Source organism: Prionailurus bengalensis, chromosome B1 (assembly GCF_016509475.1).
Source record: "Prionailurus bengalensis isolate Pbe53 chromosome B1, Fcat_Pben_1.1_paternal_pri, whole genome shotgun sequence".
Lineage (NCBI taxonomy): Eukaryota > Metazoa > Chordata > Mammalia > Carnivora > Felidae > Prionailurus > Prionailurus bengalensis.
In genome coordinates, this window is record NC_057344.1 from 87,089,023 (window position 1) to 87,106,472 (window position 17,450).

The following is a 17,450-nucleotide window of genomic DNA, read 5'->3' on the forward strand; positions in this document are numbered from 1 at the left end:
AACTACAAGTTACCTAATTGCTCTTATTAAGTGTTTAATCACTAGGGATAGCTAGCTGCTCTGAGTATCAAAAACCCAGTTCTGACTTTGTATTCTTCAAGTGAGAGTATGTTAAATATTACTAGAGTTGGGTGCAGAAGTAGAGTCTCTGAGGAGTGTTTATTCAAATAGCAAATGAGCAAATGTGCCTGTAACATGCAGAAGAACTTGAAACTAGAAGAACTACGATCATGTCCTTTATTTTTTAATTCATGACCATCAGTCCCTGGACATTCCTCCCTACCACCAAGCCATTTGCTAAAGGTAATAATTACCATCTTCCTCAGAGGGTTGAAATGAGAATTAAAGGAGATAGTATATGTGCAAGTGCTTTATAAACTATCAAGTGCCAAACATATATTAGGGAACATTATAAATATCTTTTTTAAATGTTTATTTATTTATTTTTAAGAGAGAGCGAGCAAGAGCAAGGGAGGGGCAGAGGGATAGGGAGAGAGAGAATCCCAAGCAGGTTCTGTGCTGTCAGCAAGGAGGCCATTGTGGGGCTGGATTTCATAAACCTGGAGATCCTGACCTGAGCTGAAATCAAGAGCTGAATGGATGCTTAACCGACTGAGCCACCCAGTGATCCAATGAGGGATTATTATAGTAGGAAACATGTCTTCACAAAATTAATCATTTAGAAAATTCTATAAGCATAAATTACTGGTTTCCATATTCAAATCATGACAAATTCTTGTAGCCACAATGAGGCAAGAAATTGAAATCTGGGGCAAGAAACTAATAGTTCAGCGTTTTTGGTTCATATGGAAATACCAATTTCACATCCAAGAGAGGAATATACAGCATTTTTGGACTTTGTATTTAAGGTCTCTGTAACAGTGAATTGCCTGGAGATTCAACTATTGCCTGGGAATTTTCTTGGGATTCTGAACATCACCCACTGCACTGATGGAAGGCTGAGGCTACTCCTCGCTCCGTCTCCAGGAAACTTCCCGCTAGCCTTTCCACTCCTGGGGAAAGCTAACGGACTGTGTGACTTCAAATGGGCTCAGATATCACCCCGCATGATAAACCAGATCCATCTTACGACGCGAATCCCTAAACATTTCCAGCCTGTTCTGTGGAGTTCCACTCATTGGAACAATACGGGGTAGGCAGGTGATGGTGACTTCCCGGTTTCCGATCCCTTGTCTAAGAAGGCGCGACCAGCTAGCTTCCGAGACCCGGGAGAAAGCAACAGTCTGGAGGCTGGGTTGGGGGAGGAAAAGCGCCCGACCAGCCGCTCCCCAGCTCCCCGGGCCCGCGCGGAGGCGCTGGGAGGGGGTCTGCGCTCCTCCCCGGGGCGGAGCTCGCCGGGGCTCCCGCGCCTGGCACCGCGCGCTAGGGTGCAGAGTCTGCAGCGCGGCGGGCAGTGGGCGCGATGTATCTCCGCAGGGCGGTCTCCAAGACCCTGGCGCTGCCTCTGAGGGCGCCCCCCGGCCCCGCGCCGCTCCGGAAGGACGGTGAGTGCCGCGCCGGCCCGGGCGTCCAAGCCTGCAGAGGACAGGCGCCTCGCGCGCGGATTTTGAGGCGCCCGCGTACCCGCCGGCACCCAGTGGGCCCAAAGAGGCTCGAGCTGCAGAAGCCAGGGGTTGAGGAAAGGGGGGAGGAATTGAGGAAAGGCGCGGGGAAGACGCCCCGAAGCTCTTGAAGACTTTGGGAGTAGGGGGCCTTCCCAGAGCGGCTTCTGAATGCGGAGTAGGCTTCCTGGGTTCGAAATCTTGATCTTGGGCAAGTGATTTAATCTCACTTTCCTCATCTCTAAAATGGGGACAATAATGGTTGTGAGTTTTAATGAGTTAGTATGTGGTTAAAAGCGCTTCGAGAAGTGCCTGGCTGACGTACGCATAGCTTGCTCTTTTTGTTAGAATAGGGACCAGTGCGCTCTTCACCTACGTGAGGAAGCGGAGGAACGGTAGGGTAGATGGACGCTCATCTGCGAGCCCCGCAGGGCGGGGCGGGGCGGGGGTTGGGGAGTGCGGGCGCAGTAAATGTTGGGTAAATGCTCCTGAGTAAGTAAACTAAAGGCTTGTCCGGGGCTCGGCAGCCTGAACCCCGAGAGCCTTCGAAGCGCTTTCCTTCGGGGCGGCACGGACACCTGGAGCTATCCAGCTGCTCGGCTCTGTCGCTGCAGTGTCCGTCACCTTTAGATCTGGGGACGCTGGGGAAGAGGGAGCGTCTTCAGAAATTTCCTAAAGGGGACGTTTAGGCGTGAGCTGGAAGCTTCTTAACTAAAACTTGACCTACACGAGAGCGCCTATTCTAGTGCCTGGAACGTTGTAGGTGCTTACTGAGTGTGAGCATGCGTGTTTTCCCTCCTGCAGCCCGCGGCCCCCGGCCCGGCTTTGCGCTCCGGCGCAGCTCAGCGCCCGCGGCTCTTCCCGCACCCCCTCCGTCTCCCGTCTCCTTCCCGTCCGGCTTAGCCCGGCGGCTTTTAGATAACCTCTTGGGAAGTTCTTACTTCCCCCTGCACTTCGCCTCACTTCCTGAGGCTTGTCAGGTAGTTTTAGCCCAGAGCGCGCATTGGTGCCCGAGAAAGAGAGAAACACTCCCGCGGAAAATTCCATGGGCCGATTCCCCTCCCTCCCCTGGTTAGGCCCGAGGTGGTGATGGTGGTCGTGGGAAGGGAGGAAGGTCTGTCCAGCTAGCTTTATTTTTCTCTTAAAATACTGGTGGGAAGAAGCTGCATCACAAGTCACAGAAATAAGGCATCTTCGTTTTCCTTGAACTTTATACCAAAATACAGCAATTTTTTGTCACTGACGAAATAGAATCCATTAATTTTAAGCTTCTGAAGATAAGGAGGCCGTTGTGACCGGGAGGTGGGGTGGGGTGGGGAGAGAGAGGAGTCCCCTGACCGTGGCCTTCTTCGGCGTTATCTCCCGCACCCACCACCGTCATCAGGCACAAACATACGCACCTCTTTTGTTAGTTGCGCGTTTCAAATAATTTCCGCCTCAACTTGGGGTAAGGGAAAAAGGTTAAAAATTCTAAATCGGCAGTTAGCAATACTGGTTGTAGCAGCACTGATCTTATTCTAATTTTCATCTCATTCCTTTTTGTGTAGCACTGATTTGTTTATGTATTTTAAGAAATATTGACTGGAAATTTGGCTTTAGTCACGGACATTAACCTTTTATTGGTACTTTCTGTTTTGTTGAAAAATAAAACTTTCAGTTTTATCGAAGGGTCGAATTTTAGCGTGCCTCATCAAATTTTGTTGTCTGGCTTTTGCTTTTAAAACATGTAACTCTTAATGAATAAATAATTTGGGTTTGTAAAAGATCATTGGAAGGAACACAGAAAGGCAAAAGAGAAGTCATCCGTAATCCAACCACTCAGTGAATACCACCATTTAAGTTTTAGTATATATAATGCTCCAGACTTTTCTTCCTCTTACATTTTTTTTTTCTTACCCACATTGCTTCTAGGAACTGAGATATATACGAACTATATAGATTATTCTGTTATAACTTTTCATTTCATATATTGTAAATATTTTCTCATGTAAGTAAATATTCTTCTGCAAAACTTCTAATATCTTTCACATTGTATGGATATTCTCAAATTTAATCTTTATTAAATATTTATTTCATATTTCGTTGCTCTTTTATTATTTTTTAAATTTATTTTGAGAGAGAGAGCAAGCAGGTGAGGGGCAAAGAGGAGAGACAGAATCCCAAGCAGGCTCCACACCATCAGCATGGAGCCTGATGCAGGGCTCGAACTCACAAACCGTGAGTTCATGACCTGAGCTGAAATCAAGAGTTGGATGCTTAGCAGACTGAGCCACCCAGGAGCCCCATTCCTCTTTTAAAGAGCTGTCATAATTGTATTTGTGTTTAAGTCTTTTCTCAAATCTCTGATTTTCTTTTTGCTTCATGTTTAAAATGATTTTTTGATATATTTTCCAATTACTTATTTTTATTTATGTAATCTCTACACCCAACGTAGGGCTCAGATTCACCACCCGGAGATCAAGAGTTGCATGCTCTTCCAACTGAACCAACCAGGCGTCCCTAATCTTCTTAATATGTCGTCTGTCTGGTTGTCAGCTATGGAAGCTACATATTCCCTACTTAATAACAGATGTATGTTTAAACCAACAAAAGCCCCACTACAAGTCAAAGCCATAATCTCTTATGATAACCTCCTTGGGTACATTTTTGTGGAAAAAATATTTTTTCCAGGAGAAGGTCATTTATATCTAAACTAAAAATACACATACGAAATCTTTCCAATACTGCTACTACAAAAGTTGATAATCAGTGCAAATGTCTTAAGACTTGCCCTCTGCAAATCAAAACTTCTTACTAGTCCTCATACTCTATGTCAGGCCACTTCCAGTTACTTTGCACTTTCCCAGTCATACAACTCTCCTGCTTTTGCACGCCGTGCCGTGCCTTCTGCGTCCAGTGCAGTTTTCTCTTCCCTTATTTATCTGACCATCTCCTCTACTTTCCTTCAAAGTCCAGGTCATCTCTTTTCAACTGTGACAGCTACCTTGAGCCACCTAGCTGAGGTTTTTCACTGAGTTTTCATGCTGTGGTTGCAACTTCTACTTACATCTGTTCTAGCAGTTGTCATATTGCATCGCAATTATTTGTCTGTACATTTGTTCCCTCCGTGTACACTGTGAGCTACTTGAGGCTAGGGACCTTGTAGATCTTGTTCACAGTTATATCCTTAATGACGCTAACAATGCCAAAGACATAGGAGGTGCTCAGCTGTATTTGTTGAATGAATACATGTCTCTACTTTTTTATCTTTAAGGAATTTGAGCTATATGAACCTTAAGCTCTTTCTAGCTTTGAGTCTATTATAAACATTTTAATTCCAGAGCATATGGCATATACAAGTTTTAGCACTACAGAGTAAGTATTTTTAAACATAATAATACAGGAACTTTATCTATTTCTATTAGTTTGTACAGAATTGTAGTTTCATTTCAAACATGACCTTTTTGCAACATTTGTCTTAAAAAAGCTTATATCTGCCCATCTTTAAAGGCTTTACGTTGGAAAAATTAAGATTTTTTTCCTACCTATACATTTGTATTACAGATTTATAGAAATGTGTTGGATTTCAACATGTTTTATTTAGCATGTAAATTTTAAGTACAAATATATTTAATTCATTTTTTTGGAAGAATGATCTTTTCCAGTGAATCCTGTGGTGGAGTACATACAGCAAATGAATTTCTCTTGCATCTTGTTTGTTAAAATTGGTCAGTGCTTTTGTCACTTCTCCTTACCCACGCCTGCACTCCTTCCAAGAAAAGCATGATGCTAAGCATAAAGCTGACAGGTTTCATAAGTACTTAATCAAATTAGATTGGGAAAATGTCAAATGGAATTACTACCCTGCCTTGTAATACTGTATTCCCTTAAGCTAAAATCACTTGATGTTAGTAGATTCTAAGTTCACTGAAGGGGAAAAATTTTTTTAAGATATAATTATTTTAAATAGTTTTGCGTAACTGGTGGAGCTAACTGTGTTTAAACTTGTTTTCCTAGCATCTCTTCGCTTGATGTCGTCTAACAAATTGCCTGGATCATCTGGATCAAATATGATCTATTATCTGGTTGTAGGTGTCACAGTCAGTGCTGGTGGATATTATGTAAGTGTTTAAATAAACAAAATATTCAGGAATTCATATATTTTACAACCTGTGGTAAAACTCAAAGCATTGTCAAGGTCAGGGCACGGGATTAATTAAATATATAAGATTATGAAGATTTTTTTAAGTATGAAATCACCATTTCTTAATACTGCCAAGTATAGGTGACTGTCTGTAAAAATGATGTTATAAATACTAATAAGGGGCGCCTGGGTGGCTCAGTAGGTTAGGTGTCCGACTTTGGCTCAGGTCATGATCGCACAGTTTGTGAGTTCGAGCCCCACGTCATGCTCTGTGCTGACAACTCAGAGCCTGGAGCTTCCTTCAGATTCTGTGTCTCCCTCTCTCTCTGACCCTCCCCCACTCACATTCCATGTCTCTCTCTCTCTCTCTCTCTGTCAAAAATAAACATTAAAAAATTTATAAATACTAATAATAAATGATATTTGAGTGTTTATCATATGACAGACTCAAGGCCCATTTAGTAATTAGTGATTCTATAAGGTAGGTACTACTGTTACATTTAACAAGAACTATTTTGAAAGATTAACTTAAAACAAATAGACTATTTTTTAGAGCATTTTAGGTTCACAGGAAAATGAACAGAAAGTACAGAGTTCTCATACCTCCGCCCAGCCCTCCTCCCATCAACAATCTCACATTAGTGTGGTACATTCGTTACAACTGCTGAGTCAGTATCAAAACATTACTATTAACTAAAGTGTTTTGTGTACATTAGGGTTCACTCTTGGTATTGTACATTCTTTGAGCTTGGACAAATGTATCATGATATATATCCACCATTAATGGTATCATACAGAGTAGTTTCACTGCCCTAAACATCCCCTGTGTTCACCTATTCATCCTTTCCTCCCCCAATCTTTTTTACTGTCGCCATAGTTTTTATTAATTTTATATATCTTTATACATTTTCATTATTTTTAAAAAAATATTTATTCATACATTTTTATTAACATTTTTTTACATTTATTTATTTTTGTGAGACAAAGAAAGAGTGTGAGTGGGGGGGGGGGCAGAGAGAGAAGGAGACACAGAATCTGAAGCAGGTTCCAGGCTCAGCTGTGAGCACAGACCCCAACGTGGGGGCTCGAACCCAGGAACTGTAAGATCGTGACCTGAGCTGAGGTCAGACATTCAACCAACGGAGCCACCCAAGCACCCCATATTCATACATTTTTTTTAAGATTCCAAATAGGGGTACCTGGGTGGCTCAGTCGGTTAAGCATCCGACTCTCGATTTTAGCTCAGGTCACCATCTCATGGTCTGTGAGCTTCAGGCCCATGTTGGGCTCCGCACTGACATTGTGGAGTCTGCTTGGGATTCTCTTTCTCTCTGTCTCTCTGTCTCTCAATCTCTGTGCCCCTTCTCTGCTGCTGCACGCTATCTCTCTCAATAAATAAATTAAATAAATAAATAAATAAATATTTAAAATAGACAATGTAAAATTAAAAAAAAAAAATGTTTTCCTCCCAGGGAACCACTGTGAAACAAAGCTTTTAATAGTGTGACTTTGGAGCTAAAATGATGGAATGATTGTGCATTAAATAAGATAAATCTGTATGAATCATTTTGCCATAAATTTTCTAAATCAAAATTTAATCTTCATTTTGAATAAAAGTAAAATAAATATAAATTCTTCAGAAATTCTAAGAGTACACAATCACTACATTTTACAGAAATGTAAATGTAAATGTAAATGACCCTACAGAAATATGTATAAAGGGATTTTTAGTCATAACTAGGAGCAGTTTGAAGGATTATGTAAACGGCCAAACCAAAATACTTCCTCTAATCTTCAGAATTTTGACAGCCTCGAGAAACCAGGAAACTTCAAACATGCACTTATATTATTGTCCTCCACTGATCTATCAGCTTTCACTCATACCCAGATTCCTTTCCTTCCACTATCTTTCTACTGCTTAATGTTGAATTCACTGCCCAGGGCTACTATCATTGGATGTAGGCCACTGGAGAAACAGAGATTGGACTAGGCCATGTGATTATGTGAGGAGCTGGAAGACGGAATTTCATCTGGAGCTCACTCTACCCATGACTATATTTATTAGTGCCAGACATGAACCTCTCCAGTCCATCAAATCTTTCTTTGCAAAAGCAGCCTTACACTGGAGGGTTGTAAGCAGGCTGCACCTGCGAGCCCTCTCTGGCCATGTTCTCTCACGATGGGAGTGGAAGTTGGACAAGGTGATGATCTCCAACTCTCTTTCCACCTCTAAGAATATGTGTTTATTTTTTAAATAAATAAAAAAAGTTTTTATATTTATTTATTTTTGGGAGAGCGCAAGTTGGGGAGGTGCAGAGAGAGGGGGCAGAGGATCCAAAGTGAGCTCCACACTGACAGACTGACAGCATGTGGGGCTCAAACTCAGGAACCAGGAGATCATGACCTGAGCCAAAGTCGGACGCACAACTGACTGAGCCACCCAGGTGCCCCTTTTTTAAATAATTTTTAAATGTTTTTTTTTTAACTCTATTTATTTATTTTGAGAGAGAGTGTGAGCATGAGTGGGGGGGAGGGGCAGAGAGACTCCCAAGCAGGCTCCACACTGTCAGGACAGAGTTCGAGGCATGCTCAAACTCATGAACTGTTAGATCGTGACCTGAACCGAAGTCGAGAGTTGGACATTTAACTGACTGAGCCACCCAGGCCCCCCAAGAATATGTGGTGTTACTCTGGAATGTTGGAAGAGTTAACTCCCAAGAACCTTAGGCTATTGTCAGGAGGAAATACAGAATGTGAGGCCCTTGAACACCTGTATTGAAGTCCCCCTTCCCTTCTTTGTCCTGTACTAAAACAAATTCTGTATTAGATTGATCTGAATTGAATCCAGAGTTGCTCCGTAGCCAGTTTTTTATTTCCAAGTAAAATCTTCTATTACGAGGGCCTCTTGGAATCTGAGAGAGGCCCAGGTCGCTTCCATTTTTTCAGGGTCTGAGATATTTGTGGGATATTTTAAATGCTTATATTTAATATATAATATCACTTGGAAATAACTTCGAAAGTCTAGATTTGAGGCTTTCCAAAGGCCTCTTCCGATAGGCCTTTCTTCTACTCTGTGTTTCACCGTGTTAGATTTGGAAAAGCTAGATTCTCTTGGCCACACGTGAGTATGAATCATTCTAATACCATGGTCTCTTTGATTCTGCCTACACTAGTCTTTTTTCTCACCTTGTATTATAGGCTAATGTTCCCTGGGATGTTGCTGCTGGGATGGTCATTTCAGGGACGAACTGTGAACTTCCGCACAGGCTCAGCTTTAGGGTAGTGAGAACTGAGGGCGGAGGGTGCTGACTCAGCACAGTGGTATTATAGCTTTCAGGAGCTTCCACCCTACTAGGAAAGTATTCCCTGCTTTTATTTGGAAATGGTGGTGGGCATTCCTGCTGGCCCTGTTTGCTCTGTATGTTTCAAACCCAGATGAAGTCTGAACTCACCAAACTCGAAGGGGTTTGTTAGGGCCGCTTTGGTATCATTTCCACCCTCGAGGTCATAGATTTTCCATTTTTAGAGCCTAATTTTAAAATCTTATAAAATGGCCTGTAATTTGCAAAGTAAAATTCTTAAAGAAAAAATTTTTAATGTTTATTTATTTTTGAGAGAGAGAGAGAGAGACAGAGCATGAGCAGGGGAAGGGCAGAGAGAGAGGGAGACACAGAATCCAAAGCAGGCTCCAGGCTCTGAGCTGTCGGCACAGAGCCTGACATGGGGCTCGAACCCACGAACTGTTGAGATCATGACCTGAGCCAAAGTCAGGCGCTCAACCAACTGAGCTACCCAGGCGCCCCGCAAAGTACAATTTTTAATAATATGCTTGGTTTATGACTATTAAAATTTTGGGAATACTATATATAAATATACAAATCTAAAAAAATCTGTAATCCTACCATTAAGCGATAAAACACTACCTACACCTTTTAAAATGTGAGATAATATAAACAATATTATCTAACTAGTGAGATTTTCATCTTTAGAATTTCATTGGCTAATATGAGTACAGGTCAGAGATGACTCTACTTGAATGAAAGGAAGCCTGCACGTTGTATCTATGATTAAGATAACCTTTGTTCCTAATTCTGTTTCTCACATAACCCATAGTCAGGTCATAGAGCTGCTTATAAGGAATAACCCTAGCTTATTTAAGAAAGATTCATTAGGGTCTACAAAAATGCCATTTTGGAAGATTTTTTAAAAACTTTTTATTTGGAGATGATTGCGTTTCACGTGTAGTTATAAGAGCTAATATCAAGAGATATAATATGGTCTTTGCCTCATTTCCCCCTGTGATCAATATCTTTTCATAGCTATAATTCAATATCACAACCAGGAAGTGGACATTGATAATATCCATTGACCTTATTCAGATTCACCACTTTCACATGCACGTGTGTCTGTGTGTGTATTTACTTCTGGGCAGTTCTGTCACATGCATAGATTCATATATTCACCACCACCGTCAAGATACAGGATCCCTTGTGTAGCCCTTTTATAGTTGAACTCACTTTCTTTTGCCCTCCCATTCCTTCTTCCTGTCCCTGGCAACCACTAATCTCTTCTCTGTTTCTAGAACTTTTCTTTTTTATTTTATTTTATTTTTTTAATGTTTATTCACTTCTGAGAGACAGAGAGAGACAGAGCATGAGCAGGGGTGGGAGGTAGAGAGAGAGACACGCACACACACAGAATCTGAAACAGGCTCCAGGCTCTGAGCTGTCAGCACAGAGCCTGACGCGGGGCTCAAATTCATGAACCGCGAGATCATGACCTGAGCTGAAGTTGGACGCCCAACCGACTGAGCCACCCAGGCTCCCCATGTTTCTATAACTTCTCATTTCAAGAATGTTACATGAATAGAATCATAAGCTATATAACCTTTTGAGACTGGCTTTTTTTTCCACTCAGCATAATTACCTGGAGATTCATCCAAGTTGTTACACCTGTATGTACAGTTCATTCATCTTTGTTGCTGAGTAGTGTTCCATGCTATGAATGTACCACAGCTTGTTTAGCCATTCAACTGTTGTAGGGCATCCAGACTGATTACAACTTTTGGCTATTACAGATAAAGCAACCGTGAACATTTGCATGCAGGTTTTTGTGTGCACATAAGTTTCCATTTCCCTGGAATAAATACTAGAGAATATTTATAAATGCCTGTCAGAATGTTTGATTCTAACATAATTTATTTTTTCCTCTTTGTCTTCATCTTTCTATCTACTGTGTGTTTTCTGTTATCTTTGACTCCTGTTAGAGCATTTGTTTTTTTCCTGTTTAAAGTATTCTACTTAATAACAAAAGTTTCCAAAGGAGAAACAAAATAGTAGATGGTGACATTGGTTTCTCATCTTTGAATTGTATATACTTTTGGGGGCACCTGGGTGGCTCAGTCGGTTAAGTGTCTGACTCTTTTTTTTTTTTTTTTTTTTAGCATTTATTTATTTCTGAGAGAGAGACAGACCGGGGAGGATCAGATAGAGAGGGAGACATAGAACCTGAAGCAGGCTCCAGGCTCTGAGCTGTCAGCACAGAGCCTGACGCGGGGCTCAAATTCATGAACCGCGAAATCATGACCTGAGCTGAAGTTGGACGCACCTGTTTGACTCTTGATTTTGACTCAGGTCATGATCTCACGGTTTGTGAGATCGAGCCCTGTGTCACGATCTGCGTTGACAGCTCGGAAACTGCTTGGGACTCAATCTCTCTCTCCATCCCTTCACTGCTCGTTTTTTTTTTTCCTTTCTCTCTCAAAATAAGTAAATATTTGAATTGTATATACCTTTGAACTTGGCATGATGAATCTTAGAGCTCAAGAAATAAACTTCAGCACACATTTACTTTCAGACTTACAAGACAGTCACATCAGAGCAAGCCAAACACACGGAACATGTAACAAATTTGAAAGAAAAAACCAGAGCAGAGTTACATCCACTCCAAGGTAAAGTGAACTTATTTTTTTTTTTCCCCTGAGGCACTGATTTCCATTATCTTAGTCTAGCAATGAACACTATTTGCTTGTGGCTTCTTTCCTAACCTGACAGAATGGCTCTGGGCAGGAGTTCACTCGGAAAGGGAAAGCCCAACCAAAACCTAAAGAATATTGTTACACGTTTTGAATGAGTGCATTAGATAAATGAAAACGTTTTACATTTGTACTGCTGACCAGTGGCTTTGAATTCTTTGTGTGGTAATATTACTTTCCCCCTACTCAGGCTTCCATTCATGCAGGCATAATTTTAGTATCTGTCTCTGTCAGCAACTTAACCTTTCAATTTCCCTTATTATTATTTTTAAACCCTGAAACTAACTTTTGTTTCAGTTTTGTCTAAGATCACCCTTGTGTCTTTGCCTACAGTCCACTTGACATTAGTACAGTCAGTCATGTCTCTGACGTCCCTCAGTTGATCTGATTGAGAAAATGGGAGCTACTAGAGCAGAAGCTTTACATTTTCACTCTAATGTATATTTCTTGCCTTAAACTGCTTGCTTTAAATGCTTTTTTCCATCTCAGTTATAATGCCATTATTATCAATTACTATGATCACTATTTAGGGACAGAGATAATAGCTGCTGATGAACCAATGTTAACCTTTTAGTCATGACAACAGTAAGCAATGGAATATCATCAATAAACATTATTGACTATAATCATGAGAAGGCTGATGGTAATAATAATAAAATACAGCATTTCCATAGCACTTTTGGTTTTAAACCCCTCTTCGTGCACATTATTTTAATCAAACCTTACAATAGCTCTGTGAGGTAGGTATTATCGTTACCCCATTTTACAGGTGATAAAACTGAGGTTCAGAGAGGATTAGTGATTGCTCAGTCATCAACCAGTAAGTTGGCTGCTTTCCCATGCTATTTCTTTTTTTTTTTTTTAATTTTTTTTTTTTTTCAACGTTTATTTATTTTTGGGACAGAGAGAGACAGAGCATGAACGGGGGAGGGGCAGAGAGAGAGGGAGACACAGAATCGGAAACAGGCTCCAGGCTCTGAGCCATCAGCCCAGAGCCCGACGCGGGGCTCGAACTCACAGACCGCGAGATCGTGACCTGGCTGAAGTCGGACGCTTAACCGACTGCGCCACCCAGGCGCCCCTTTCCCATGCTATTTCACATGACATGTTGGCTGTTTATTTTCATGTTCTTTGTATATAAATAAATAATATATGTAAATTATTTTTTTTAAGTTCAACAGATTCAAAAGGGGTTATGAAAAAGCAGATCCACATTATCCCTTCCCAGAGGCAACCAATAGTTCCGGTTTCTTTGTATCCTCCTAGAGAGAGTCTTTGCAAATAAAAACTATCTAGGTGTATCTTACCCTCCTTTTGTCCTAAGATAAATAGTCCCCTATGGTCTACATTGCTCTTTTCCTTGCTTTTTTCACATAACAGTCTACCTTAAGGACCACTTCTATCAGTATATACAGATTTGTCTCATTTTTAAACATGGCTGCACACTGTTCTACTGTATTCTCGTGCTCTTTAAATTAATACTTTGCTTCATGGGCTACATCTTAAAGGTGAAAAAGAGAACTGTGTGGAAGCTGAGAAAGCAAGTTCAGAAGTCCCTGAAGCGTCTTTAGTGGAAGTACAGGAGGCAGATGCAGAAGATACCCCAGATGCTACAGGTGCAGCCACGAGAGAGGCTTCAGCCCGCCCAGGTGATTTGGAGGACGCTCTGGTGGAGACAGACACGGTCGGTGCTGAAGCTGGGGCAGAGGTTACAAATGCAGCACCCAGCACAGTGGCAGAAATCAGCACTGAAATGCCCTCAGAGGTTCAGAATGCAGCTTTGGATGAAGCTGTTGCCATCAGTAATGATAAAGGGACAACAGAGAAGGAACACTCTGGTGAAACTGCTGAACTGGAAGAAGAGAGTCCTCCAGCTGGGTCAGAATCCTCCGCTGGGGATGATTTACAGGAGGAAGCCAGTGTTGGTTCTGAGGCAGCCTCTGCTCAAGGCTGATATCATGCTGAGTGACACCTCAGTGAAAAAGGCCATAGAGTATCTGATAGGTGCTTTTGTAGTTTCAGTAATCTTAGTTTTAAAATAGGCTTCTTTTCTAGAAACCTTTAATGTGCCTTGAAGATTTTTGGCATCTACTGATAGATTTCAGGATTGAGAGATTTGAGACTTTACATGTCTGAATAGTTTCCTGCTCTCTGAGTTCAGAACATGACATTGCAGTAAACAGCTTAAAGAGTTCCAACTCTGAATTTAAGTTTTACATCATAGCAGTAGAGCTACCTGCATTCACTTTAATTTTGCTAGACCTGTACCTTATTTTAATGTTTGTGATTCTAGATTCTTGAGTTTTGATTTGAACTCATTTAAATAAAATTGGAAAATCTTCAGTGCTTCTATTTTTATTTGCTAATATTTATATGTATAAATAATGTATAATATATAATATCAAAGAACTATGTGTAATATAGCATCACATGAACAATCGAAGAAAACATATAATCTATGGAGAACTCTACATATAACAATATATATATCCATTCTCCCATCTATATTACATGGGGGATTGTGCCAAGGTTTTCATTTCAGTTTATTTCAGTTCAAACAATGGCTTTTTTATAGTTTTTTTATAAGTTTATTTATTTATTCTGAGAGAGGGAGAGAGAGAGCATGCACAGGGTAGGGGCAGAGAGAGAGAGAGAGAGAGGGAAAGAATCCCAAGTAGGCTCTGTGCTGTCAGCACAAAGCCCAATTTGGGCTTGATCTCACGTACCATGAGATAGTGACCGGAGCTGAAATCAAGAGTCAGATGCTTAACTGACAAAGTTACCCAGGTACCCCAGTTCAGACAATGTTTATTTGCCAGGAATCATTCATTAACTCATGTATTTATTCATTCATGTGTTCAACAAATACTAAGTAAGCACCTATAACCTACCAGGCACTGTTTTAAATGTTGAAGTTAATATATATATATACAAGCTGGGAAGGGTACAAATGTACCCTTCCCAGCTTGTATTCTAGAATATGATCAAATAATAAAACACATAAGAAAACTATACCATATGTTAGATACTGGCAAGTGTTTAAAAAGAAAGGTAGTGAAAGTGAAGGGATTGTAAGTGTTTAGGAGTGGAAGTTGTAATTTTACTTTATTTATTTATTTATGTTTATTTTTAAGAGAGTGGGCGGGGGAGGGACAGAGAGAGAGGGAGAGAGAGAGAATCCCAAGGAAGCCCTGCACTGTCAGCACGGAGCTTAATGTGGGGCTCAAATTCATGAACTGTGAGATCATGGCCTGAGCTGAGATCAAGAGTCAGACACTCAACCAACTACACCGCCCAGGCACCCCAGAAGTTGTAATTTTAGATGGGATGGCCAGAGACAAACTTACTAAGAAGCTGTCTAGTGAGTAAAAACCTAAAGGATGTACAAGGGACTTAGTCATGAGGACATGGGGGGATAGGGGAAGAAGAGTCATTCCAGATGAGGGAACTGAGAAGTATAAAGGATCTGAAGCATGAACATGCTAGAGAATTTGAGGAATTCTAAGGTGGCCAAGTGGCTAAAGTGGAGTGAAAGGGAGGGAGAGTAGTTGGAGATGATTTCAGAAATAGGACAAGGGTTATGCAGGGATGAGCCACATCATGCCGGGTCTTGTAGGGTTTGAGGTATTACTTGGAGTAAGTTGGGGTGTTGTGGATGTTGCTGATGCTCTGCCTAGATCCCCTCACCTGGGCCAGTACATTTACTCCCAGCTTCTGTGAGTGTGACACACACATGCCCCACCCTCACCCCAGGCAGCTCACAACCAATGACTGACTGCCATAGTGGTACAAAAGGTGGGCCGACTCTGTGGGACAGGTCATGCTCCCAAGCTCCCTGGGGGGCTGAGGTCGAAGCTCGTTTTCAGTCTAGATTACATCTTTGTATAGCTTTTCTCTCCTAGTCTCTCCTGCTTCCCTCCCTACTACTCTCCAACAGCACTTCCTCAGTAGGTCAATTGCCCCCAAATTCCTGCTCTGTTTTAAGCTTTGTTTCTAGGGAACATCACCTCAGATAATTGGTACTGGATGTGGTCCTTGGAAGCAGACCCCAAAAATCAGATTCTGTAACTGTCACACTTCTGCTAGATGGCAACAAGGACCTCAATTGTGGTAAGTGGAAGACTGCTAGTTCCTGGCATTCTATAGCAACATAATTGCGGAGATTTTCACCTATGGTAAAATAAAGCAAGTCAATCCAATAAAGCAAGTCAAATGGATTTTTTGGTCTCCCAGTGCATATATATATATATATATATAAATTATGTTTATTAAGTCTATTAAATGTACAATAGCATCATGTCTATAAAAAAAACAACATACATACCTAATTTAAAAATGTTTTTTGGGGCACCATCTGGCTCAGTTGGTAGAGCACCTGACTCTTGATCTCGGGGTTGTGAGTTCAAGCCCCATGTTGGGAGTGGAGCCTACTTAAAAAAAAATACTTTTTGGGGCGCCTGGGTGGCGCAGTCGGTTAAGCGTCCGGCTTCAGCCAGGTCACGATCTCGCGGTCCGTGAGTTCGAGCCCCGCGTCGGGCTCTGGGCTGATGGCTCAGAGCCTGGAGCCTGTTTCCGATTCTGTGTCTCCCTCTCTCTCTGCCCCTCCCCCGTTCATGCTCTGTCTCTCTCTATCCCAAAAATAAATAAACGTTGAAAAAATACTTTTTGCTTAAAAAATGCTAATCATCACCTGAGCTTTCAGTAAGTAGTAATCACTGATCACAGATCACCGTAACAAATATAGTAATAGTAAAAAAGTTTGCAATATTGTGAGAATTACCAGTGTGTGATACAGACTCACAAAAATGAGCAATGCTGTTAAAAAAAAAATGGCCACAAAAGACTTGCTCCATGCAGGGTTGCCACAAACCTTCAATTTGTAAAAAGCGTGATATCCATGAAGCACAACAAAATGAGGTATGCCTTTAGGTAGAAGGTGATCTACCGCTGGCTTAACACCTCTGGAATTTGAGAAGTACAAAGAAACAGTAGCTATAAGGACTTCATCATTGCTATGTGATGTTTAAGTCTCAGATAAGGATGGTACCTTGGGTTTGTTTTGAATTTGTCAACTCTGCATTAGCCTCATAAGCCTGAGGACTACGGCACAATTGAGGGATGCTGTTCTACTAAACATTTTATAAGATAAAGCAGAAACTCTACCCAGTGCCACACTTATGACTTCAAAATATGCACAAAAATGCATTCTTCTCTGCTGTTTTGCTTAGGATGATTTCTGCTGCAAATAACAGAAACCAACTCAAAATGGGTTAAACAACAAAGATAGGTTTTTTTGTGTGTGGGGGTGGGGGTGGGGGTAGGTGGGTAGGTTGTTGTTTTTTATTTATTTATTTATTTTTTATTTTTTTATTAAAAAACATTTTTTTTAACGTTTATTTATTTTTGTGACAGAGAGAGACAGAGCATGAACAGGGGAGGAGCAGAGAGAGAGGGAGACACAGAATCTGAAACAGGCTCCAGGCTCTGAGCTGTCAGCACAGAGCCCGACGCGGGGCTCGAACTTACGGACCGCGAGATCATGACCTGAGCTGAAGTCGGACGCTTAACCGAGCCACCCAGGCGCCCCTGTTGTTGTTTTTTAAGTAGGCTTCACATCCAGTGTTGGAGCCCAATGCCCTGAGATCAAGACCTGAGCTGAGATCAAGAGTCAAATGCTTAACTGGCTAAGCCACCCAGGCACCCCAAACATGGTTTTTATCTAACTAGATAC

General features: G+C 41.5%; 1 protein-coding gene and 1 non-coding gene across 2 annotated transcripts; one reads left to right on the forward strand and one right to left on the reverse strand.

Moving 5' to 3' along the window:
* Window positions 1–1,369: 1,369 nt before the first annotated feature.
* LOC122497183 (mitochondria localized glutamic acid rich protein) lies at window positions 1,370–14,062 on the forward strand. Its single transcript, XM_043604002.1, has 4 exons — window positions 1,370–1,505; window positions 5,559–5,662; window positions 11,542–11,635; window positions 13,228–14,062. The coding sequence occupies exons 1-4, from the start codon at window positions 1,424–1,426 to the stop codon at window positions 13,671–13,673; spliced, it is 726 nt and encodes a 241-aa protein (XP_043459937.1). The 5' UTR covers window positions 1,370–1,423; the 3' UTR covers window positions 13,674–14,062.
* Window positions 9,398–9,483, reverse strand: TRNAQ-UUG. Its single transcript has one exon. It is a non-coding gene; the product is annotated as a tRNA-Gln (tRNA).
* Window positions 14,063–17,450: the final 3,388 nt, after the last annotated feature.